At 31.1% G+C, this 22,548-nt stretch overlaps 5 protein-coding genes across 13 annotated transcripts in view; 2 read left to right on the plus strand and 3 right to left on the minus strand.

Moving 5' to 3' along the window:
* Positions 1-257: 257 nt before the first annotated feature.
* On the plus strand, positions 258-843 carry LOC103575204 (gem-associated protein 7). The gene is made up of 2 exons (XM_008554901.3): positions 258-512; positions 575-843. Exons 1-2 carry the CDS (start codon positions 374-376, stop codon positions 757-759), a joined length of 324 nt encoding a protein of 107 aa, XP_008553123.1. The 5' UTR covers positions 258-373; the 3' UTR covers positions 760-843.
* LOC106693079 (mediator of RNA polymerase II transcription subunit 30-like) lies at positions 757-2,523 on the minus strand. Of its 2 annotated transcripts, none has more exons than XM_053737312.1 (4): positions 2,331-2,523; positions 1,622-2,242; positions 1,289-1,545; positions 757-948 (listed from the first exon to the last, which is right to left on the minus strand). In XM_053737312.1, the coding sequence occupies exons 2-4, from the start codon at positions 2,211-2,213 to the stop codon at positions 850-852; spliced, it is 948 nt and encodes a 315-aa protein (XP_053593287.1). In that variant the 5' UTR covers positions 2,214-2,242; positions 2,331-2,523; the 3' UTR covers positions 757-849. The 2 variants fall into 2 exon arrangements, with proteins under 2 accessions (XP_053593287.1, XP_053593288.1); XM_053737313.1 differs by having other exon boundaries at positions 1,622-2,261.
* Positions 2,524-2,665: 142 nt separating this feature from the next.
* LOC103575203 (engulfment and cell motility protein 1) lies at positions 2,666-5,929 on the plus strand. Its single transcript, XM_008554900.2, has 6 exons — positions 2,666-2,929; positions 3,035-3,328; positions 3,520-4,368; positions 4,462-4,899; positions 4,975-5,281; positions 5,358-5,929. Exons 1-6 carry the CDS (start codon positions 2,798-2,800, stop codon positions 5,516-5,518), a joined length of 2,181 nt encoding a protein of 726 aa, XP_008553122.1. The 5' UTR covers positions 2,666-2,797; the 3' UTR covers positions 5,519-5,929.
* Positions 5,930-6,106: 177 nt separating this feature from the next.
* On the minus strand, positions 6,107-9,403 carry LOC103575202 (uncharacterized). Its single transcript, XM_008554899.2, has 9 exons — positions 9,111-9,403; positions 8,768-9,012; positions 8,587-8,701; positions 8,403-8,528; positions 7,895-8,340; positions 7,569-7,818; positions 7,273-7,445; positions 6,627-6,792; positions 6,107-6,503 (listed from the first exon to the last, which is right to left on the minus strand). The coding sequence occupies exons 2-9, from the start codon at positions 8,938-8,940 to the stop codon at positions 6,300-6,302; spliced, it is 1,653 nt and encodes a 550-aa protein (XP_008553121.1). The 5' UTR covers positions 8,941-9,012; positions 9,111-9,403; the 3' UTR covers positions 6,107-6,299.
* A 2,877-nt stretch (positions 9,404-12,280) lies between these two features.
* LOC103575197 (kazrin) overlaps positions 12,281-22,548 on the minus strand; it is a 63,605-nt gene continuing 53,337 nt past the window's right edge. For 4 of the 8 annotated variants that reach the window (XM_053737207.1, XM_008554888.3, XM_008554889.3 and 1 more), the window contains 12 exons: positions 22,077-22,280; positions 21,660-22,011; positions 20,855-20,944; positions 20,254-20,470; positions 19,139-19,406; positions 18,720-19,067; positions 18,365-18,488; positions 17,851-17,995; positions 14,407-14,611; positions 13,964-13,990; positions 12,960-12,980; positions 12,281-12,690 (listed from right to left, as the gene is read on the minus strand). In XM_053737207.1, the coding sequence (XP_053593182.1) occupies positions 12,385-12,690; positions 12,960-12,980; positions 13,964-13,990; positions 14,407-14,611; positions 17,851-17,995; positions 18,365-18,488; positions 18,720-19,067; positions 19,139-19,406; positions 20,254-20,470; positions 20,855-20,944; positions 21,660-22,011; positions 22,077-22,280 (2,307 nt within the window). In that variant the 3' untranslated portion in view covers positions 12,281-12,384. The remainder of the gene's footprint in view (positions 12,691-12,959; positions 12,981-13,963; positions 13,991-14,406; positions 14,612-17,850; positions 17,996-18,364; positions 18,489-18,719; positions 19,068-19,138; positions 19,407-20,253; positions 20,471-20,854; positions 20,945-21,659; positions 22,012-22,076; positions 22,281-22,548) is intronic. The other 4 variants (XM_053737206.1, XM_008554893.3, XM_008554890.3 and 1 more) reach the window with 4 other exon arrangements.

The following is a 22,548-nucleotide window of genomic DNA, read 5'->3' on the forward strand; positions in this document are numbered from 1 at the left end:
TTTTATAAAAATACCAGTATCTAGTACTCAAAAATTTAAATGTCAGCGTAAAAATATTTTTGTATAATTTTTATATTAGTATCATCAGCCATCGTTTTTATCAGCACGCGGTAATAAATACTAAAATTTAAATATATATAAATTTAAATAAATAATCAACTCCAAAAAAATTTATAGAATAATTCTATAATTATCCATCACTGTCAGTTGTAATTTACTTTCATTTACTTTGGGGATAATTTGAAATCTTTTTGGAGCTTAGCGACAGTAACTCCCTCTTTATTAAAATATCTACAGCACATACGGAAATTTTTCTGTCAACACGTGATTTAATACTCGAATTGTTTATAAATAAATAAACAAATAAGTAATAATGTTCAGTGAAGATTTTAAACCCCATGAGATCCAAGATCTGTCAGGAGTTACAGAACCAGAATTTTCAAAACCGGAAATGCAAGAAGCTCGAGCTTTTTTACGTGAACGATATTTACGATTTATGAATGGAGTTATTGGTAAATATAATTATTCACTTTAGGATGACAATTTATATAATGAATTACAAAAATAATTCCAGGAGCTAAAGCGAACTTTTATCTCTACGAGAACTCACATGTATCTGGAGAATTTCGTGGCTGCGATGTGGATTGTCTTGAGTTGTTCGTCCACAATTTGAAAACGCCATTGGGAGTTGTGCCGGAAGCTATTCTTCGAGCAACAGACGTCATAAGTTTCACAATAAATAACATAAAAGCACCATGAAGATACAATAACAATATTTTATTCATTTATTTACTTATCAATAATATAAAATAATTTATTTTAAGTTATATGTACGTATAAAATTTACTTTTAAGACCTTCGCATATGTAACATGGTGTTTATTTCGGAAATAATTCGTCTCAGATGATCTATTATTTCTTTGAGGTGGCGGTTTTTAGCCGTTACTTGCTAGAAAATTTAAACATTCATGTAAATAAAATTATTTTATTGTTTCCAAGTAGCACAGACAACTTTAAGATGTCATTTTTTTATGTAAATAAGACATACAGGTGTTGGTCCTGAGAGTAATAGAAAATTTATGTTCTTTTTTCCATTTTAAAAAAGTCTTTTCAATTGAAACATTTGTAATTTAATTTTTGTCGCGACTTCTGATCGCTTTGTCAACATTTTGGTGTCTTGTGGATAAGTCAAAACTTGTATCTTGCAGATGTCTTAAAGCCATGTGCTACTTGGGTTATATTAATTATGCTACTTAAATAATATGAGAATAAATAAATAGATCGCTTACTTCAATCAATTCTTTACGTTCCTCACAAGCAAGTCGATACGCTTCGGAAGTTTTCTTTTCCTCAGACTTCATATCCCACTCTTCTTTCAAGGGTATCAAACTTTCGATATGCGTGTACTCCATACCCTGCAGCTGACAATTTTCATTACATTTATCATATACCAGTCTCAAACGTCTTAAAAGTAAAGTGTTCATTCTTATTTGTTCTTGTAATTTTATTTTTTTGTCATTTGCTGCAGTAGCACTTTGAGATGTGCCTAAAAAATATATAATTAACAGTAAACAGCTTCAGAGATCATCAATGAATCTTAAAGTAATCATGACAATAGTTACCATTTGGAGGATGAATAACTTTTAGAATTTGAAAAACTTCAAGGGCACGACTGACAATATCTTGTACGGTTTCTTGTCCTAATTTACATATACTAACAGTATTATATTCTTTATTCTGCTGTTGCTGTTGCTGAGGCTGCTGCTGTGCCGGTTGCTGAGGAGGTTGAGGCTGCTGCTGTTGAATTTGCGGCTGAACTTGAGGAACAGGAGCCTGAGGAGTCTGTACCTGATTAGCAGCTTGGCTGCTCTGAGGGACATGAGCTGTCTGTTGTTGCTGCTGCTGCATTTGCATTTGTTGCTGCTGCATTTGTTGGAGCTGCTGCTGCATGAGGGTCTGTTGGGCCAGTTGTTGGCGCTGTTGGGTCATAACTTGCTGAGCTGTTGGGATACCCATTGGATTTGGGCCAACGGTACCAACGTTGCCACCAACATTCCCTCCAAACTGTTGGGGATTAACTAAACCTCCTGGCATGCCTCCTTGCTGAGGGCCCATCAACTCTGGTACCATTTGACCCCCACCAAATTGATTAATCATCGCTTGCTGTTGGGGTGCCGGAAAACCCGATGGAAAAGACGGTTGTTGACCAGCCATTTCAATAATCCTTATATTTATTTATAAATCTACAAAAACAATATTCTCCTGTCAACCTCACACTTTAATTTAAATAACTATCATTATTATTATTGTTATAATAAATTTAAATCTTACCTTGTAACCTCAAAAAAATAACAATAAACTATTTTATACATTTACAAATTGATATCTACAAGTATTAAATCCATAAAAAACCCCTTTATGAAAATATAAAAACATTTTTAAAAATAATATTAATTATTTTACAATCATCTTCATTACATTTTTCATAATGTAAACAAATAAAACAGTAGATAGAAAATAATTCTATACTATAATTATTAAAAACACATATCATCAGCCATTGTCTTTATCGACAGGTAGTAAGTTAGAAAAAAATTATCTCAAGATCACCAGAATAGTGACATTTGTCTGTAACTGAAAACTTCACCATATATCTATATAAATATACACCTAAAAATGGTGTCACGTTACTATGACGAGTATGACACATTGTCTTTGTCATTTTATTAATAATAAAGAACTGTCATTTAAATAAATAAGTAAAATAAATAGCTGCGCCAAAAAAGTTTAATTATTAAATGTATACACAAACAATTAAAATGCCAGTGCAAAAAGATTCAAATATTGTCAAAATTGCTGTCCAAATGACAGGACAAATGCCTCAGTTAATTGAATTCAATCAAAAGCAACCATTAACTGGAATAATTCAAGTAAGTTTTCATATTAACCCATATATTATATACATATATAAATTTTTTTTAAAAATCGTATTGCCGTCTGTATTAATTAATTAATTAATTTAATTATCTTAATAGGGGTTATGTAACGAATGGAGTTTGACGGATCCAGAGACGTACTCGTTGCAATTTTCAGAGAACAATAATCAGAACTATATTACTGAAAAAAATAGAAATGAAATTAAAAACGGAAGTGTGTTGAGACTGGAACACTCGCCGAGTAAAACAGCTGGTGATATTTTGCATAAATTAAATAATGGAACAGCTGATGACAAATTATCAGCACTGAAAAAATTAAGTACACTCAGTAATGACATTACATTTGCACATGAGTTTATAAATAAGCAAGGACTGGCGTTAATAATATTACAGGTAAGTTTATCTGGAACTTTAAGTTCCAATGCAGGTGATCATGAAAAATATTGTGTGTAATTCAGGATGAAAGACGATGTCAGACTGCGGATGATGTAGGCCGTCACCCTGGTCTGAAATCGTTTCATTCCCTGTCTCAAAATATACTACTATTTATATGGATCATTATTAATTAAATGAAATTAATTTAGATTGAATCAGGAAAATATAAAACTGCAGCGTTGGCATGTGCGCTCCAATCGTTCGTGGAATTAATGGACCACGGGATAGTGTCCTGGGACATTTTGGAGCCACCGTTTATCAACAAAGTCGCAAGCTACGTCAACAATCAATCAGTATCTCAGGATGCGAGTGTAATTGAGGCATCTCTTAGTATTCTAGAGAATATTGTTCTGAATTCATCTGGCAAGTACAGTTTAGTTGAAAAAGAAGTTACATTCCCAAATCTTGTGATGCATTTGCAAAGTATGTCACCGCAGATTCAACAGAACACAATAGCTTTAATAAATGCCCTATTTTTAAAAGCCGATTTGATAAAAAGACGTGCGGTAGCAGCAACACTGCAGTCTAAACAAGTGCGCAATGTTTTTTTGACGAATGTTATTCAGTCAACTGGACAAGTTGGCACTGAAATGGCACATCAGCTCTACGTATTGCAAACGCTGGTACTGAGTTTACTCGAGCAACGCATGATGACGAAAATGGACCCGCAGGACCAGGACGCTCATGATAAAATAAAAGAATTGCGTCGTATTGCCTTTGACACTGAGGGTAATGTTAGTGGCAGTGATGTTGCTGCACGTAAACAAGGTTTATTTGCCAAAGATTATAAAAAATTAGGCTTCAAGTATGACATTAACCCGGCGTTAGATTTTACCGGGACACCTCCTGGTATGCTGGCGCTTGATTGCATGATTTATTTCGCTAGAAATCATACCGAGTCGTACACTAAAGTTGTTCTGGAGCATTCTTGTCGTGCTGATGAACACGAGTGTCCATTTGGTAGGACAAGTGTTGAGCTTGTTAAATTATTATGTGAGGTAATTTATTACTCATTTATTAATTACTTCTTTGGTAGTAAGTATCATTGCTGATTAATTATAAATTAATACCACAATGGATTATTTTTTTAGGTATTGAGAATTGGAGAGGCACCAAGTGAGCAAGGGCAGTCATATCATCCGATGTTTTTCACTCATGACCATCCGTTCGAAGAATTTTACTGCGTGTGTATTGTGCTGCTGAATAAAACCTGGAAAGAAATGCGGGCTACTACTGAAGATTTTGTTAAAGTATTTTCTGTAGTGCGCGAACAAATAACACGTGCACTCCAGTGCAAGCCGACGGGTCTTGATAAATTTAGGAACAAATTGCAGCAGTTGACTTACTCGACTATCACCAATTTGTGGCAACAGGAGAGAACTAACAGAGAAGAGTGGGAAAGTCATGCTAAACCAATTGTGGAATTGCGCGAGCAAATAACACCGGAAATCCTCGAGCTTATCCAACAGCAACGATTGGGTTTTCTTGTTGAGGGCACGAGGTTTACTAAATACAGTGCCAGGGGTCAGGTAATTGTCACGATAATTAGTAATTAGTCATAAGATATAGAAGTGATTTTATAAAATAATTTAAAATTTGTGTAGAGGATAAAAGATAAATTTTGGTATGTCCGTTTGTCACCAAATCACAAAGTATTTCATTATGGAGACTGTGATGAAAAGTCAGTGCCGACTATTGATGACCTGCCGATGAAACTCGCTGTCGTCGATATCCGTGGGCTTCTTATTGGCAGAGACTGTCCACATATGAAAGATTTACAAAGACGAAAGACAACTCATCAGTTGGCATTTTCCCTGGTTCTAGATTCTGTTGAGATATCGAATTTGGACTTCGTTGCACCGGATGAACAAGTTTTTGATTACTGGACTGATGGTATCAATGCTTTACTTGGTATGTTATTATTTTTATTTAGTTAATTATTATAATAATTAATCATTATCAATTTATAATTGTGTTATTTGTTCAGGTAATAAAATGACAAGTAAAGAGACAGAAAATGATTTAGAAACTCTATTGTCTATGGATATTAAGCTGCGATTACTCGATGCCGAAGGCATTGATATTCCGCAAGACCCTCCACCAATACCAGAACCACCACCAAATTATGATTTTTGTTTTGAACTTTAAGATATTAATTATTATTTATAACTAAGCACACGTGGTATAAAATACGTGATTTTAAATAATTATTTATTATATGAAAAAATTTTTATACATTTTTGACGTATCATTAATTACTAAATGGTAAAAAAAAAATTTTAAATTTACTTCCCGTAAAAATTTAAAGTCTTATCTTATACACTACAATTACTCATAATGTCTATTTGTAATTTTTTACTTCTATACTTATACATAACATTTTCTTACCTCTGTCAGCAGTTAATTCCAAAGTAATAACTATCGCTTTATTTTTTTAAACTGGGAAAGATGCAGTATATTTTACCAAAGATTAACTAAGCGTCAAGTTAAATTTTTTTGCAAGCATTTTTATTTATCGATAAAAACAATTATAACTTTTTTCTTTTCCTACTGATAAATATTTACATTGCAAATATTAAACTTTTTTTTTTACATAATATATATATTTGTATTTTCATAATTTATAAATATTCAATAATATCCAAATATTATTATTATAAACTAAGTATGTAATTGATTATAAATTAATTTACTCATTTTGTCAGTATTTTTAAATATTCAAATTCACATTATTTGATATTATGAACATAATTATAATAAATTATATATGATAATTATTGATTGTTGTGCGTGTGTAATATTTTAGACTCTCAGTTTGTAGCATTTAATTAAAACTTAATTATTATTGACAAAAATAATTTATCTTGTGGTACTTGGCGGTAATAATGTGAAAAAAGTTATTGAAGTAAGTAAAGAAAGTAATAAATTATTACATAGCTTCTTCAGATAAAATATTGTAATGCTGCGGGTCAGTTGCATAGTGATCAGGTGGATAGAGAAAGAATTCAATAAAATTGAGCACTGGTCCACGACTAAATGGATTTGAGTATTTACCTTTTTTGTCACGTAAGTACGAGTATCTCTTGTAATTAAACATTTCGTTGGTTGTTAAATTCATGCATGCGTGCAGTACCTAAAATATATTTAAATAAATACTAAATATTTGAATAAGTAAAAAGAAATAGAGAAAAAATATTTAACATTTAATTAAAAATGTTTAATTTTCTTTCTGTAATTGTATAAAACATTTGCTTACTGATGTGCATGTTAGTATCCAACCGAGTCCGCAAAAAACAAGCGCCTCTATTAGACCCAACACGTACATCAATTGCAATCCTTCAATTGCAATACAATAACACGCAAAGTAGAGCGTGAATGAACAATTTATCGCCACACACATTACGAATAGAAAGAACCACATTCTGCAAAATTATATATATTTAATATAAGTAATTCTTATATATTTATCACTACTTTGTATAGTAAAAAATATTGTAGTTCTATTAATAATCAGAATTTTTAGTCCCTTCGTTTCACTGCGCTAAAAAAATTCAAATAAATTAAAAATTCCGTCAACTGACAGAGGAATTGATAGAAAATTTTAAATAAAAAAAAAGTTTTCAATGTCAATTTGACGTAAATGATCTGGGTTAAAAAAAATTTTTGATTTAAATACAATATTTTTTACTGCAGTAATTTTTATTAAGATAATTATGAAATATTTTACTTTTTAAGTAATTGCTTTTATAAAAAATTTATCACAAGCAAATAGAAGAAGAAAAGTTTTAATAAAACATTCATAAATAAATTTTATTTTAAATTTTCATGAGTTAAAAAATTTGCAATAAATATTTCAAGCTGTCTGATTAATTTTGCTACAATTAAAGTGATAAAGAACTTACCTGTTTCGTAAACCGACACAATTATAAATAAAAGGACAGTGATGATCAAAATACGTGACACAGCGATTGCAAATTCTACAGTGCTTAGCTCTTAGTGGTCTAAAACATCTGCAACTATGGCATAATCGTGACAAAATAACATTTCTTTTCTTCCACTTATCAAAATACGGAATCTACAAATAATAAGAAAAATATATCATATATATATTCGTTTTTTATTACAAGTGTACTCTGGCGGTTTCAATTTACGGTAAATTGGTTCCTCCAGGAGAAAATAAATAATAAAATAAAATTACCTGTTTAATGGCTCTATAATAAGTATCACTATTCTGAGGTACGTAACCGGGATCACGTCTATTGGCGACGATCCATGACAACCACATCAGAATATTCCAATAAATAAAACAATAATGACTACCGCGTAAAAAATTCCACGTCAGAGGTAGACATTTGAGTAGATACATTGGATAGCCCCATAATAAAACAGATCCCATAAATAATAGCAAAGGTCCTTTACTGTTTCCCGCTCCGCCAAATAATAGTGCCCTGTTTAATAAATTTTTTCCTAATGCAATCATAAAATTAAAATTCATCCTGGCTTATTTATTTAAAATATATTTACCAGAGCTCATTTATTGGCGGTACCCATCGTGACCGTCGTTTCTGTTCGTTCTCCAGAATAGCAACGACTTCTGAGTGACGGTGACTTTTGGCTAATTGCAGAGGTGTCTTGCCGTTTTTATCACGTGGTCCTAATTCTATTTTACTTTTTTCGCAGAGTATTTTTACGCAGCTAACGTTCCCTGATAAGCACGCTAAGTGCAGAGGTGTTGAGCCAAAGTAATCGGGCTTCTGTAAATCAACTCCGCTGTACATGAGGAGACGAATTAAATCGGGGTGACCTTTATAAGCTGCCCAGTGTAGTGCAGTGTCGCCATTAATGTCTGTCAGATGACCTAGTGCACCGGAACCAAGAAGAAATGCCGCCGTTGCAAATTTACCGAACATACTTGCCGTCATCAGAGGAGTCAGACCTTTGAAATCTGCTGTGTTTACGGCCACTCCTGCCTGACAAGTCATTATTTTTAATTATTTAAAATATCAGCGATATATCTACTCTAGGTATTTACCTTTAGAAGTATTTGGACGATAGCACTGTGACCTTTCCTGCATGCCCAGTGAATTGGTTTGGGTCCTTGCGTACCCAGACATGATAAATCAACTGGTCCATTTCTTTCGACTAAATACCGCATTACCTAATAATTTAAGAATTTCAATTTCAATATCAATAAAATATATTAATTATTAACTGACTTCAACATTGCCATCTAATGCTGCCCAATGAGCTGGTGTGTATCCCCATTTATCACGAACACTCAGGATACTCAATCCACTTTTCTCAACTAGTTCTTCAACGGTTTCCGTGTCTCTGTATCAGTATTTAAACAAAAATTTCAGATAATGAATATATAATGATTAATTATAAAATAATTACCCGGCGCGAAGAAGTTCAAAGATTCTTTTGGTTTCGTCTGTAGGATTTTGTCCAGTGGTCGCTTCGTCAGCATAAATATTTTCGTCAGGAGTGTTTCTTTCTCTTGTGACATTTCTTTTGGTCATATTTACGTTGTGAGTTCCGATTGAATTGTTCGATAGATGCCCGACCATGTCGGGGTCTGGACTTAGCTCCCATACTGAACGTGCAGCACCTGGCCCTGTTACAGGGCTAATTGGGTACACCTACGATTGGAATCAATAAAATTATGCTACTGCTTAAATAAATAAATAAATTTACCCCAGGAAAATTGAGGATCTTTTGAAAAAAGTTTATTACTTACCTTGTAAAGCGTTGTCAGGTCCGTCTTTAATCACTTCGTCACAACCTATCCGCTATAAAATTTATGAAGATCTCGAGTTACTTAATCACTTATTGCTATAAGTCGCTGACAAGTTAAAAATACGTAAGCCAATCATAATTTAATCGGCCTGACCAAAACAAATCGATTACTACTTTTTTAAACAAACTGACTATTTGATTTACTTGTTGATATATATTACAGTCTATTGGTAGTTATTTGAATTGTCAAGGAAAAATTGAGATGAGTTATATTTTTATATCATTATTTTTATAAGAAAGTAATAAATAACGAGTAAGAATTGTTTCTTGTGTAAAAATTTAGCACAATGCGCGTTTTAATTGCACTTGCGCATTCAAATCAATAAATTTACCCTCTTGAAACGCTTGCGTACATGATACCCTCATTTTAAGTAAATATATAGATATAGGTACATATATAGAGGGTGAGGGTAGTATAGATCACTGGGTGACATACTTATGGCAACTAGATTCTAGAGGAATGGAGTAAATAAATGTAAGATCGATTTAAATATAATAAATATATGACCGCCCAGGTGGGAAAATATTTATCATGATTGCTTATGATGCCAAATACTAACAGTTTTGTGTTGAGATTAAAAATATTGTTATTGTACGGAATTATTGTGATCGGAAAAGTATGAGCTGCATGATTTGTGTCACTAAGTTTACTTTAGAAGCTGTTACCATTTTTTTTGCGCAGGGGGTCGTATTGAACGCACCTGTGTAGTTGCTGCTCTATAACTTTATATTTAGATTCTTTTTTATTACGGTAGACGTTCGTAGAAAGATGACGAGACTGTCATCCTCACCTATCTTCATCCATCCTCACCAGTCTTCATATGAATCGTGGGTCAGGAAAAAAATTTTTTCCAGGACTTTTTTGAGTATCTTCTACGAGAGGACGTTAAAAGGAACAAAAAATGTTAATATTATTGGGAGTTATTTGCAACAGAAGAAAAGTTACGGGATACTCTTCGTATCAAGACATGAAAAGTGTCATCCTCAGTTATCTTCATTCATCCTCATTCATCCTCATATGAGTCTCAACTCCAAAAATAAATTATTTCCAAGACTTTTTATGGATTTTTCAACTATAGAAGATTATAATGAACAAAAAATGTTTGTATTATAATGGGTTATTCCCATCAGGAGAAAAGTTACGGGGTACTTTTTGTAGAACGATTTCAAGTCCGTCATTACCCATCTTCACGTATCCTCATATGGGTAATAAATTTTTTCCAGGACTTTTTGCAGTTTTTCCGATGCAGTTAATCGATTATCGACATCAATATTCAAACAGCAACGAAATATATTTTTTTACAAATAATTAAAAATATCCGTAAGAATTTTTAAGGCAATTATAATTTATTCGTCAGTACTTATCTTTTAAATATTACAGTTCACACGAATATATACATATATTTATTCATCGATACATTTACAACATTGAGTTTATGATTCTTAGCGATGACATTAAAATAACTTTATTTTCTTAAGCAATTTAATCAGCGCAATACTTATTCATATTTTTATTAGCACGCGCACAAGCTTTAATTTTGTTTTTTCTCAACAATCTTATAGACTGGTGTTCGTGATAGATAATAAATAATTAATATTTCATTTTTTAAGCCTAAAATTTATTTTATTTATTAAAATAATTATTTTAGACATATAATGATAATAGTTAATAAAAATACATGATTATATTTACGTATTGATACGCATTTTACTTTTTATAAAATGTCGTTAATACTTAATGTACTGTTACATTTTTATTTTTATTATATATTTATAATTCTCATTATTTTTAATTTTAATTATAAATTTTTTTAATTAATTTTTGGTTTACATATTAATTAATAAATAATTAAATCTCATGATTTATCGTCTAAATAAATTAAATTAATTAATAAATATTTATTTATAATTTAAAAGTATAAAATTATCATTAATTTTTAAGTCTTTTTGCTTTTTTTTTATTTATAGTCCATTAGTTATAACAGCAAACGTAATCTTTAATTAAATTTTCACCTGTCAAATTGTCAAATAATTTTAAAAATTATTAATCAATCGTTTAAATTAAAATATTTATCAACACTTATAATTATTACTTTCAAATAGAAAAGAAAGTATAAATGCATAAACAAAATTCAGCCTTACACATTTAATTGTTTCATTTATAAATTTAAATTACACTCCTTAAATATTCCGTCTTCATATACAATCAGCGTTTCAGTAACAATAATCAAATATTATACATAATTATCTCATATTTAGATTTATCAGTACGTACATTTAATTATATTTATATATTACTTATATTAATTCAAAATATATTTCCCTCCATTTATTTCCGTGATATTTAACCTGATATTTTAATTATACTTGTACATATTGAGATATGATGATTGAAGTTTTATATATATATATGAGTAGAATTATAATTATGTATAATATTCAATTATTTGTTTATTTATTTATTTATCAAATTGAGTAATTGGTCTAATTTAAACAACGATTCCAAAATGGAATGTATCTAATGCATCTAAATAAATAAGATGCATTTTGTATGTTAATATATGTATATATATTAGGGGTATGCGAATTTGAACTTACGAATTATTCGACTGCCCAATTTCAAAACGCAGTAAGTGACAAATTTTTAAAAATCGATTTTTTAGTATTTTTAGTTCCAGTGGAGTTTTGTGAACATGATTCTATGAATAATTCAAAAATTCAAATTATTGGTTTCGATTGGAACTCGATTTGCATAACCCTTATATATAAATATATATTAATTCCCAATAAGTAATTAATCAGTATAATAAATTGGTCATTGGGAAGACGGTTCACGTATTCCGCGTAGATTATTTTAAATAAATAAATAAATTAATGAATTACTAAGCTAAGTATGGTTGTGGCAATTTAGATGGTAATTATTAATCTTTAGCAGAAGTTGACCAGACTTCTTCAGCAAGACTTCCATATCTTTGAACACCAGGAAAACGCGGTCCAGATGAGCTTTGAGGTGAATAATAACCGCCGTGTAATTGATAGTAATTATTACCACCACCACTAGACACTGACTCGCAGTAATAATCAGACATGAGAATATTACTGTACCCAGAGTATGAACCGTACTGAGAAGTCGTTGACGCCGATGAATAAGACGACGAATAGCCGCGTTCGCTGAGACTCCGATAAGGCCCCGAACGATGGGGCCTGTCCTCTTGTCAGACTGGTGTGCTGACAGGCGCATTCGTTATGTACTCAATGTCTCCTATGCTTTTTACCCGACGATGACGTTTGCCTCCACTTCCAATCCCGATTCCGATCCCATTCCCACTTCCGCTTCCGATGGCAGTCGCGATCCCGCCGTTGGCATTCGGTCGCGGGGGCAACTGTGGAGGTGGCGGTGAATTACTTCGTAGACTGCTCATATATTGACACTGACTGGCCAAGCTTCCAGTCTCTGACGACGACGACGGCGATGCTTTCTCACTGCGAGGACGAAGACCTAGTGCTCGACTCAATGATCCCTGTAAATTTTATTGATTTTAAATTAATATCTGCAATTTAATCTAATTAAATAATTATCTAAACATGCTCACGCTTTTTTTACTGCAAGCTCATGACTAATCTAATCAGTAATTTAGTGTTTTGTAATTAAAATAAATATCAAGTCTATAAATTAAAATGTTTTTTTTTTTTTAAATAAAAATAACGTGTAATGAAATGAATCAATGACTTGTGATTAATGTTAATTAATTAATTTATTTATTGGATAATTATTATTTGAATCTCATACCTGAGAGCTTCTCCATGACAACTATAGTAAAGATGACACATAGGTCAGTTAAAAAACCGCTCCATCCATTTTTTTGAAATATTATATTTCACATTTAAATTTAAATAATTTAATACAATAATAATAATAATTATTGTTTTGTTTGTTTAATTCAATTAATTTTTTTTATTTATCAACTATAGTTTAAATATCATTCCCTCACAAATATTTAATGAGTTAATTAATCGGTAAATATTTAAGTGAAAATAAAAAAATGCAGATTTTCAATGAATTTTTTTTTTTTTTAATAGTTGATTATAATGGGGATGAATAGAATTATATTACATATATGTAAGGTTGTGTATAAATATATACAGTGTCGAGGATTTAATATATAGATACTTTTTAAATATATATATTTCTGTATATAATCTATGACATATGTTTGATTGATATTTTGAATAAATAATTAAATTAACAATAAATTTATATATTTTTAAAATTAAGTTTATAGTATCAATAATAGTTTTGATAAATTGAACAATTTATTATTTTGACTGTAGGCACGTAATCGATCAGTCTTTTACCTTACAAAGTATTTTTATTTTTTTTAAATCTTCTCAAGGCTCGAGCGATTACGTTCATTTTTTTTTTAAGTACTTAAGAGCGATATTATTTAGTAATAAAATTTATTTTGATTGTTTTTTAATTAGGCCAGAAAATAAACGCGACAAATCTAATTAATAAATATCTCAATGAAATAAAATAAAATGGACCCTCGCTGTCAAAATATTTTTGTATAAAATAATTAAACAGCTTTTACTTGATCAGTTTTATCTCTTCAATTGATAAAAGATTTTTAAATTTAACTAATTACTCATATATATTTAGTTTTATATTTAGAATAATTGACTATTTATTTAGTAAATTAGAGGAGATAAAACTGACCGAATTGACTGTAAAGATCCCCAATAAAAAATAGTAAATGATTGTGTAAATTAAATGAGACAAGGAATATACCGAACCTTTTTAAGGTAAAGAAGACTGCAGGTCTGCGATGATCCACAGGATGCAGGGAGAATGATAAATGTTAAATGTTAATCGAAAGAGCCCATAGCTCACAGCAAAGGACTGATACTTAACATCCATGATCAAATAATTAACTATTTATTATTATTAAATGATTTATAAAATATTTATATATTTTTTTAGCTTCTCTGAATTTTTTAAAAAATCTACTAAAGCGTAGGCGTTTACACATTTCATGCAATTAGCGAGTGACGATTTTTATTTTCTATAAACAAGTAACGAATGATTTTAAAATTTTTAAATAAAAATCGTCGTATATAAATGAGGCGATTAATTAAAATATCAATGATATATACATAGACTGGAGTTTTAGTTTGAATATCAAGGAGAGACATGCGGTAAAAAAAGAAAGTTAGTTGAGAAAAAATGAAGACATTACCCTGAGACTGGAACGTCGTCTATCGATAGTATTTAAGCTGTTGTTGTGATTATTGTTGTTGGTGGGCATGTGGAGGGCAGAGAGAGAGCTCTGGTGATGCTGGAGATGGAGAGTCCGATTTCCTCGACCAAGACTTCCTCCCGCGCTCACGGTACTCATTGGCCTCGCTCCGATGTGGTTCCTCGGGACAATCTCCAGCTGACTTCTACACACACGCACACATCCTCATGCTCGCTTTTTTTTATCTTTTATTAATAAACTATTTGTATAGCACCGACAATACATCGCAACACACACACGTATTTATTTATTTATTAGTCATATTTATTTAGTTTAATTTCCACGAGCTTTTCTTCACTCTTGTTGATTATTTAATATATCAGTTATTTTATAAAATATTAATCTTGTCTAAGAATTAAAAGTTTTCATAAAAATTTTAATTATTACTGCAATTTAATTTTTAAAATAATAAGTTACTTTTTTTTTTTAATATAAAATTTTGAAAAATTAATTTTTATTACGGATTTATAATTATTTTATGTAGTCAAAACTATTTTTATAAATTTTGAAAAATATCTTATCATTAAAAAATTCTAATTTCTATTAAATTCTATTTTTTTTTTTTAAGTTATCGGCTGCTACAAAAATCTAAAACTAGAAAAAAATTTAATGGGATTCTAAACAAGATTAATATTATAAAATAATAAATATATCTAATTAAAATATATCTAGTTACAACATAAATATACATACACAAGCATTTTGTGCTTTAAATATAAATAAAAATTCATTTACTGGGCTCTAATGATCCTCGGTACCAGAATAGCAACGGCTTAGTTTCATTTTTTCATTTTTAAAATTCAAATTTTTAAATTTTCATTTAAACATTAGAGCCAAATAAGTTGTTCAGACGAAACATTTAACAGTCATATTATAGTAATTAATTTTTAATGGCAAATAAATATCTATAATGCACAGTAGTATAATCCATGATCATTATTTTGTAAATTTACCAATTAATCTTAATCTTTTATTTATAATTTTATTTATTTATAACTTTATTAATAAATTTAAAAAAATATCACGTCACAAATTCTAAAAGGACATATTTTTGACGCCCTTTTGGCTTTATAATAAAAAAAATCATGAGTAAATACGGATTTTATTTAAATTCGAATTTACTCCAGATTTAATCCGCATTCACTCTGAAAATTTTTTACAGAGGTCACTAAATTTAAAACCCAAAGGATATATAATTTTTTTTTAATTGCTAAACATACTGTAGACTTATTTTAAAGCTGATTTTTTTTTTACACAAACGATTGGCAATAAAAAAAAAATAAAAGCCTTTTTGGCTTTCTCTAGTTTCGTTAACCCAAAAGAGTATAAAAAAAAATCTGTCCTTTTGTAATTAGTAACGTGATATGTCTATTGATAATTGATCAAGGATAATACCACAATTTACTAATAAAAATGAGTGCTGTACATAGCGCAGTGCAGTGCAGGCAGCGGCTGTGGGCTACGGCTCACCTAAATTCAATTTTAATATCTTATTTACCGGTTTTATAAATCTGTCATCAAGACAAATCATTTATTTATTTATTTATTTATTCAACTTCTAATTTTGTTTAATTATTTTTATCCATTGATCGAGTGGACTGCAGACCAGAAATTTACCAACAATAAATTATTTATTTATTAACAAAATATTTTTTTTAAAAAATTCAAACAAGTTATTAAATAATAAAAATAATATAAATGTTTGTATATGTACATATCAATGTCAGCTGTAACTGTATCGTATTTACGTGTGTGTATTACTGGTAATGACGGGATATATATCGTGTAATAATTTTTATAATTAATTTACTTTACATTATAATTATAATCATGCGTTAAACATGATCTATATATATATATTTAGATCTTTTTTATTAGATCTGATATATATTTATTTTGTTTGCGACACTGAGTGATGCAAATTAAATTCGTTTTATCATATTTTTATCACAATGTCACAGTGGCAAATTAAATAGTCTGTTCGCCAAAGTGACATCAATGATAATTTTAATTTTATTTATTAATTCAAGTATTCTCGGAAGCATTAGTTAAAAAAAAAAAATTTGACACGTGTCATAGAGAGTTTTAAAAATAATTAATTGGTATCGATTATCAATGACCTACATTAATTAACCCAGCGGGTTTAATAATTAAGTGTCAATGAATGAGGTAAATTTGTTTTACAGCGGGAAAAAAAAGTTTATTTATTTAAAAGCTTCCACGAATATGTTCGATTAATTAAATCAATATGGAATAAGTAATTATTTTTTTTTATTTAACAAATTATTTAATTATTTATGGAACTGTTTTACTTCGGTTGTATTTAATATGTAGAAACAATTTACCGGGTTTTAAAATCAAGTTTTGTGTAAACTAGAGTTGAGAAATATTTGAGTTTAAATATTTATAAATATTACAACTATTGTTGTCAGACAAGTTTGTTATTTGAGTTACACAACAAATATTGCTGTTAGATGGTAGCATTTATAAAACGGGAAATATGAACAACGGAATTTGAAACAAGAATTACGTGTATTATAGTGGAAGTTTTCAATGAAACCCTGAGGAATTAAGGAGCGGTAACGAGTATAATAGTTGGACTAACAGCGGGATATATATATATATATATATATGTATATATATTGTTGTAATCGTAAACTGAATCCCGGTAGCAGTTTTGGATACGAGTAAGTTGATCTGAAGCCATTGTAAAAGGGATATCTCTTCTCTCAGTTCTCATCGGTCTTGTCGGTATTCTCTTATTGTTTAATACCTCCCTATATATATCGCAGACTTAACTTTGATTACAAATATAAGCTTTTTGGTTTACTTTCCTCCTCCTTTACTTTCTTCAGCACTTGAATTTCTTCATTCTTTTAATAAAATAATTCCACGCAAGTAGAATAACTACAAGTTAAAAATAACAATGAGTCCGAACGAGAGTTAATTTTTTTTTCTAAGCAGAACCATTAATTTGTCTTTTTAGATACGGGAAATAAATTTAGTCCGGTCTACAGTTTAAAATTACTGAGATGAAAAAATGATTGATGTTAGAAAATAAGATTTTATGAAGACTGATTTAAAATTATTTGTCTTTGGAATTAAGGAAGACAAACGAGGGTCTATGTGATCAACGTTCATTTGACGTTGGGTCAGTACGTCATAGAACGTGATATTGGCTGTATATATATGACTGTTTCTAATGAGTAATCAACACAATATGATGTTGATTGGGGATTGATTTGCCGTATTGTGTATCTAATGTCATATATATATAGATATATGTGTATGTATAAATATATATATATATACATATATGACAGAACGAGTGCCGATTAATGTGCGTTGTCCATTGTTCCTTCTGGATGACAGTAGATTGAGTACCTTGCTGGTAAAACGAGTGCTTCTAGCTCAGCTGTCAGATGTCGGCGTATCATGTGCTTAGCTGGCGGAATTCCAAGGGCTGTTGCCATCGTGTCACCCGTAAATGAAGGCTCCAACACTACCAGTGCACCGTGTACTCCGGAATCTTTAATAATAATATATAAATTGCAGTGTAAGAATTTTCAATCCAAGATAATTTAATTTTATATTTAATAAAGCTGAGTATTAAATTTATCTGGATGTTTATTTTTACAAGAGAAAAGTATTGTAAAATAATATTTTAAAAAAAAGGTTTATTCACTTAAATTTTTACTCATAACTTTTAAATTATGTGTTATGTTAATACAAGTTTGTATTTTCACTCATAAGTTTGTAGAAGTTGAATTTTGTATTGATTAAAGTTTACGTAAGTAAAAAGTTATTTCATATTATCGGTTATTGGTTCTCGAGAATTATAGAAATCATTAATTGATTGAAATGTTTTTTTTGTTTTTTTATAAAAAAAAAAATATACCTTTAAGATTATCAGCATACTCAGCCAAGTCGATATTCCTCGCCCATCTAATAAATCTCTGATTAGTCCAAACTAATGGATCCTCGTCGACTTGCTCGCACTGATGCCTCCTAACAGCCAAAGCCTGCAATAATTATCCCAATAAATATTTATAAAAACAAAATTTAAATAATGTCAGATAATCTGGATAACACGAATGACAATAACTTTAACCGGATTATGCAAAGTATGGACGGTTAAATTTAAATCTTATTAAAAGTTTAAAGCTTAATGGCTTAAACACTGAACACTCTGGTTATACATAATCTATAAAGGATAATAATTAAATATAAATAATAAATAAAATTAATTTTACCTGTCTGTCATACTTGAGCATCCTCAGTAAATTAATTCCATGCATAATACTTGCTTGGTGAAATTTCCTCGTAACTCCGAGCAACTTTTCCAATTCTTTTTTAACAATATGATCTAACATACGGGCGTCTACCATGTTTGTGGCGAAGCTCTCGGAGTATTGAGCAAGACCTAGATCTGGTAACCACTCAGAACTAACCCAAGTGTGACCAAGTTGGGCGATGCAGGGATAACGAACAAGACTTGGATGACGATGCTCTTCAATAGCAAGTCTTAGTTTCTTCCTGTGAAGTGGGTGCGTTATACCAAGACCTGCTTCAAGTTCCGCGTCGTTCAGCTCTAGCAGTACCTGGTTATCAAAAGTAATTTCATTTTAAAATTAATGATCCCAAAAGTACTCAGGGAAGTTTTTAAATTCACCTTTCCGGACTTGACATTTTCAGCGCATCTCGGTCCATATTGCGGCATACCGAGAGCCACCTCAAGCCAAGCGAGGACAGTTGGTGCACGCCAACGTTCCATTGGTATTGTCGCAGCCTCCCTGAGTAGTCTCAGCTTCTCGGCGTAGCCTTCCTCGGTGAGGGGCGACCAGGATCTGTATGGATCGAAGGCATCCGGGCCCTCGTTTCCGGCGCTGCCGCTCACAGAACTGTTTATCGCTTTCCGGTGACGCGAGCGTGCGAAAACCCTTTAAATGAAACGTAACGACCATTACAGAGCATACCCCAGTCTCTTTATTTTATTTTTTGTCAACGCCCCTCTCTACCTTTGTACCAACAAACTACTATGGTGCTTTATTCATCTACTATACCAGTAATGACGGTACAAGGACGTTTGTTTGCCAATCTCAAAGTGAGTGCTGCTAGTTGAGTGCTTTTAGTCTTTGATCAAATGGCAATTTCATTAAACGGTTAAAAATTGAAAAAAAAAAAAAAAAAAAAAAAAAAAAAAAAAAAGTTACTGTTTAATGCGGAATTGGAATACTTTTTTTTTTAATAGGTAATTAAAATTAATTAGTTTTGTAATTATTATAATGGAGTTCAGATGAAAGGGATAAATAAATTATGTTAAGCTTTGTGCGCGTTTTTGATGTTCTAGTTATGTTTGAATTAAGATAAAATTCAAGTACATACACAAAATGGTGACGAGATAAATGCATACTCAAAATGCATAATAATAATAATTATGCTCTACTAATGCTTGTACATCAAATTAATCTAGAGAAATTAAAGCGCCTTGTTGTAATACTTAAGTATTATTACAAAATTTTGTTCATTCTCATTATTTAACATTAAATTTAATTATTATTAGTGTTATTATCAGCAAAAAGTGAGGATAATCAGTGGAAATGCATTGGAGTAAAATATAAATGAATAAAGTACTGATAAGTATTTAAAAATAAATAAAATTTAAAAACTTATTGATAAAAAAAATTTAGCTGAATTAATTTATATAAATTTAAAAAAAAATAAAAATAATGCTGGTAAGAAAAAGAAATAGAACTGAGATGAAGTAAAAAATGTTAATTTTTTTACCTTGAAATGGAGCCCCAAGGCCCGCCTCTTGTCGCAGACGAGCGTACGTGAGCGACAGGTGCTACGACAGGTGGACTCTGTTTACATCTCCTCGGCTCAGAGTCCATCGGGCTGGAGAGCTGCTCGACGGATCGCGACATTGAGGATGTGTCCATCGCCCGTGAGAATGCGTTCAATGGCGACAGTGTCGGACTGCAGTCTTTTGGCGTTGTCGCTGCTGGAAAAATACATTCATAAATTCATAGTAATATTTTTTACCTACAACCAATTAATTATAACAATAAATATTTATTTTTAACAATTGATGCAACATAAAGAACATGGACTCGCGTGTTAGGATAAAGATCAATAATTTCTTATATTTTTTCATGCTCATGCTTTGTCTTCAAGGACAATAATCATTTATTTATTTATTTATTTATTTATTTACAAGTATATATTATTTTATAATAAATTATGTAATAAAATAAAGAGGAATGAGCGATACAAGTCAAGTATTAAATATCATAGAGTATAAAGTAGCAGATAAGTAGATAAAGCAAGGGATGATATAAGCATTGATAGGATTACGATGAGGATGACGATTAAACTGTACACTTACACTGGTACATGTGCGATGGGGCTATGGAAGAGATCACGGAGATGCTGTCCATGTCGAGGCCACTTCCCTCAACAGTTATTGTTGGTGTGCCTGCGTTTAAATATTTATTCTATACATGTATATAAAAATATACTGAAGATATTGTATATATATTTAAGAAACAGTATTTGTGTTTGTATATGTATATGCATATGTTTGTGTTGAAAGTCCACAATGGACATAAATAATACTTTTTAAAGTGACAGTTTAAATGTTAAGGATGAGACAGAGAGTAAGTGCCATCGAGTGGGTGTTTCTAAAGGACACCAACGAAGACACGGTTTTATTCGCCTTCAACGTGTTCTTTATGTTGCACCCTCAGTGTTAGTTAGAGAAATAAAAAAATTAATTATCTAGGTAGTAGGTCTTAATTTTTGTTTTATTAATTAAAAATTCTTTTTATTTTTTAATTAAAAGAAAAAAATTCCAACGCAACAATTTTATCCTGATGAAATCAGCTTACTACGACCTTTTACATAATAGTATTTAGAGCATGAACAATTGGACAATTAGCAGTGACGAGTTATCTGGGTCTCTGCGGGAAGCTTTTAAAAGAGACTTTAATCGTACTTTGGGTTCTCACTCTTGTTTAAATGTAATTATATTTAACCTTTGACCGTTTTTAATTTTTATAAAAAATTCCACCTCGTTTAGACTCTCGAGGTTCTTGGTTTTATTTAATTAAAGGAAAATAACTTTATACGACAGTTAATTTATTTATAGTACTGTAGATAAAATAATTAAAAAAAGTATAAAGTTAACTAACCATCAGTAGTAGAATCAGATAAATTGCCGCCAACACTAGTGGCACCACCGCTTTCACGGTCGCTGGATCCTCGTACGCCGCTATCAGCACTGCAACTTCCACGATCGCCAGCTTGTCCGATGCCAGACACACCCGTGCCAGTGACACTGCCCACACAGATATCAGTGATGCCCAAGGGCGGCTGGGATCCCAGATGCGGGAGTAGCATCGGCACACAATTTCCAACTCCGCTGTTGCTACAGGCGCCAGGTGTTGCTGTCCCATTAACGCTGCCTCGGGGAAACGATACCAGGGATTCCTGATCGCTCAAACATACATTTCCAATACCTCGATCGCCTAATTGACGTTGAAGCTAAATCGAAAAATAAAATTTATAAATAACAATTTAAAATCTGTAAATTTATAAAAAAAATTTACTTCTTTAATAGTCGCATGAGCATGAGAAAGTGCAGCTTCTTTATCAGCAAGACTTGCTGCCAAACTGACACTACGGTCAGCTTCATCTCTGGCGGCTCTCAGGAGACTCCAGCGTTCACGTTCACGTTCTCGTTCACGTTCTTCATTTGGTAATCCACCTCCGTGCTGAAGCCGTCCAAGTGTCGCTTCGTTTTCCCTCATCCGCTGAAATCAAACGGTGAGAAACACCACATACGGGCAGTAACTCCACCCCAATTAAACCAACACCAAACTACTACTAGTACTACAACTACTTTCACTACTGGACATGACGAAGTTAACAAGTCGTTTGAAGTTTGCTAACTCCGTTACAGGCAACTACGGCTAAGTGTTTTATATCTTATTATTATTTTACTTATTTTTTCAACAAAGTTAAATAATTGGGATTAATAATAGTATTAGTGTTAGTATTAGTATTAGGTAGACTAGATGA

The sequence above is a fragment of the Microplitis demolitor genome, chromosome 3 (assembly GCF_026212275.2).
Source record: "Microplitis demolitor isolate Queensland-Clemson2020A chromosome 3, iyMicDemo2.1a, whole genome shotgun sequence".
In the NCBI taxonomy this organism is placed as follows: Eukaryota; Metazoa; Arthropoda; class Insecta; order Hymenoptera; family Braconidae; genus Microplitis; species Microplitis demolitor.

Coding starts and splice junctions, on each gene's coding strand:
- LOC103575203 (XM_008554900.2), top strand. CDS start 2,798: ATGTATACACAAACAATTAAAATGCCAGTGCAAAAAGATTCAAATATT. Junction 2,930..3,034: donor CATTAACTGGAATAATTCAA/GTAAGTTTTCAT, acceptor TTATCTTAATAG/GGGTTATGTAACGAATGGAG. Junction 4,900..4,974: donor AATACAGTGCCAGGGGTCAG/GTAATTGTCACG, acceptor AAATTTGTGTAG/AGGATAAAAGATAAATTTTG.
- LOC106693079 (XM_053737312.1), bottom strand. CDS start 2,213: ATGGCTGGTCAACAACCGTCTTTTCCATCGGGTTTTCCGGCACCCCAA. Junction 1,546..1,621: donor AGTTATTCATCCTCCAAATG/GTAACTATTGTC, acceptor TATATTTTTTAG/GCACATCTCAAAGTGCTACT. Junction 949..1,288: donor AACGTAAAGAATTGATTGAA/GTAAGCGATCTA, acceptor TAAATTTTCTAG/CAAGTAACGGCTAAAAACCG.
- LOC103575204 (XM_008554901.3), top strand. CDS start 374: ATGTTCAGTGAAGATTTTAAACCCCATGAGATCCAAGATCTGTCAGGA. Junction 513..574: donor ATTTATGAATGGAGTTATTG/GTAAATATAATT, acceptor AAATAATTCCAG/GAGCTAAAGCGAACTTTTAT.
- LOC103575202 (XM_008554899.2), bottom strand. CDS start 8,940: ATGGTCGGGCATCTATCGAACAATTCAATCGGAACTCACAACGTAAAT. Junction 8,341..8,402: donor TCGTCCAAATACTTCTAAAG/GTAAATACCTAG, acceptor ATGACTTGTCAG/GCAGGAGTGGCCGTAAACAC. Junction 7,819..7,894: donor CCGCCAATAAATGAGCTCTG/GTAAATATATTT, acceptor TTTATTAAACAG/GGCACTATTATTTGGCGGAG.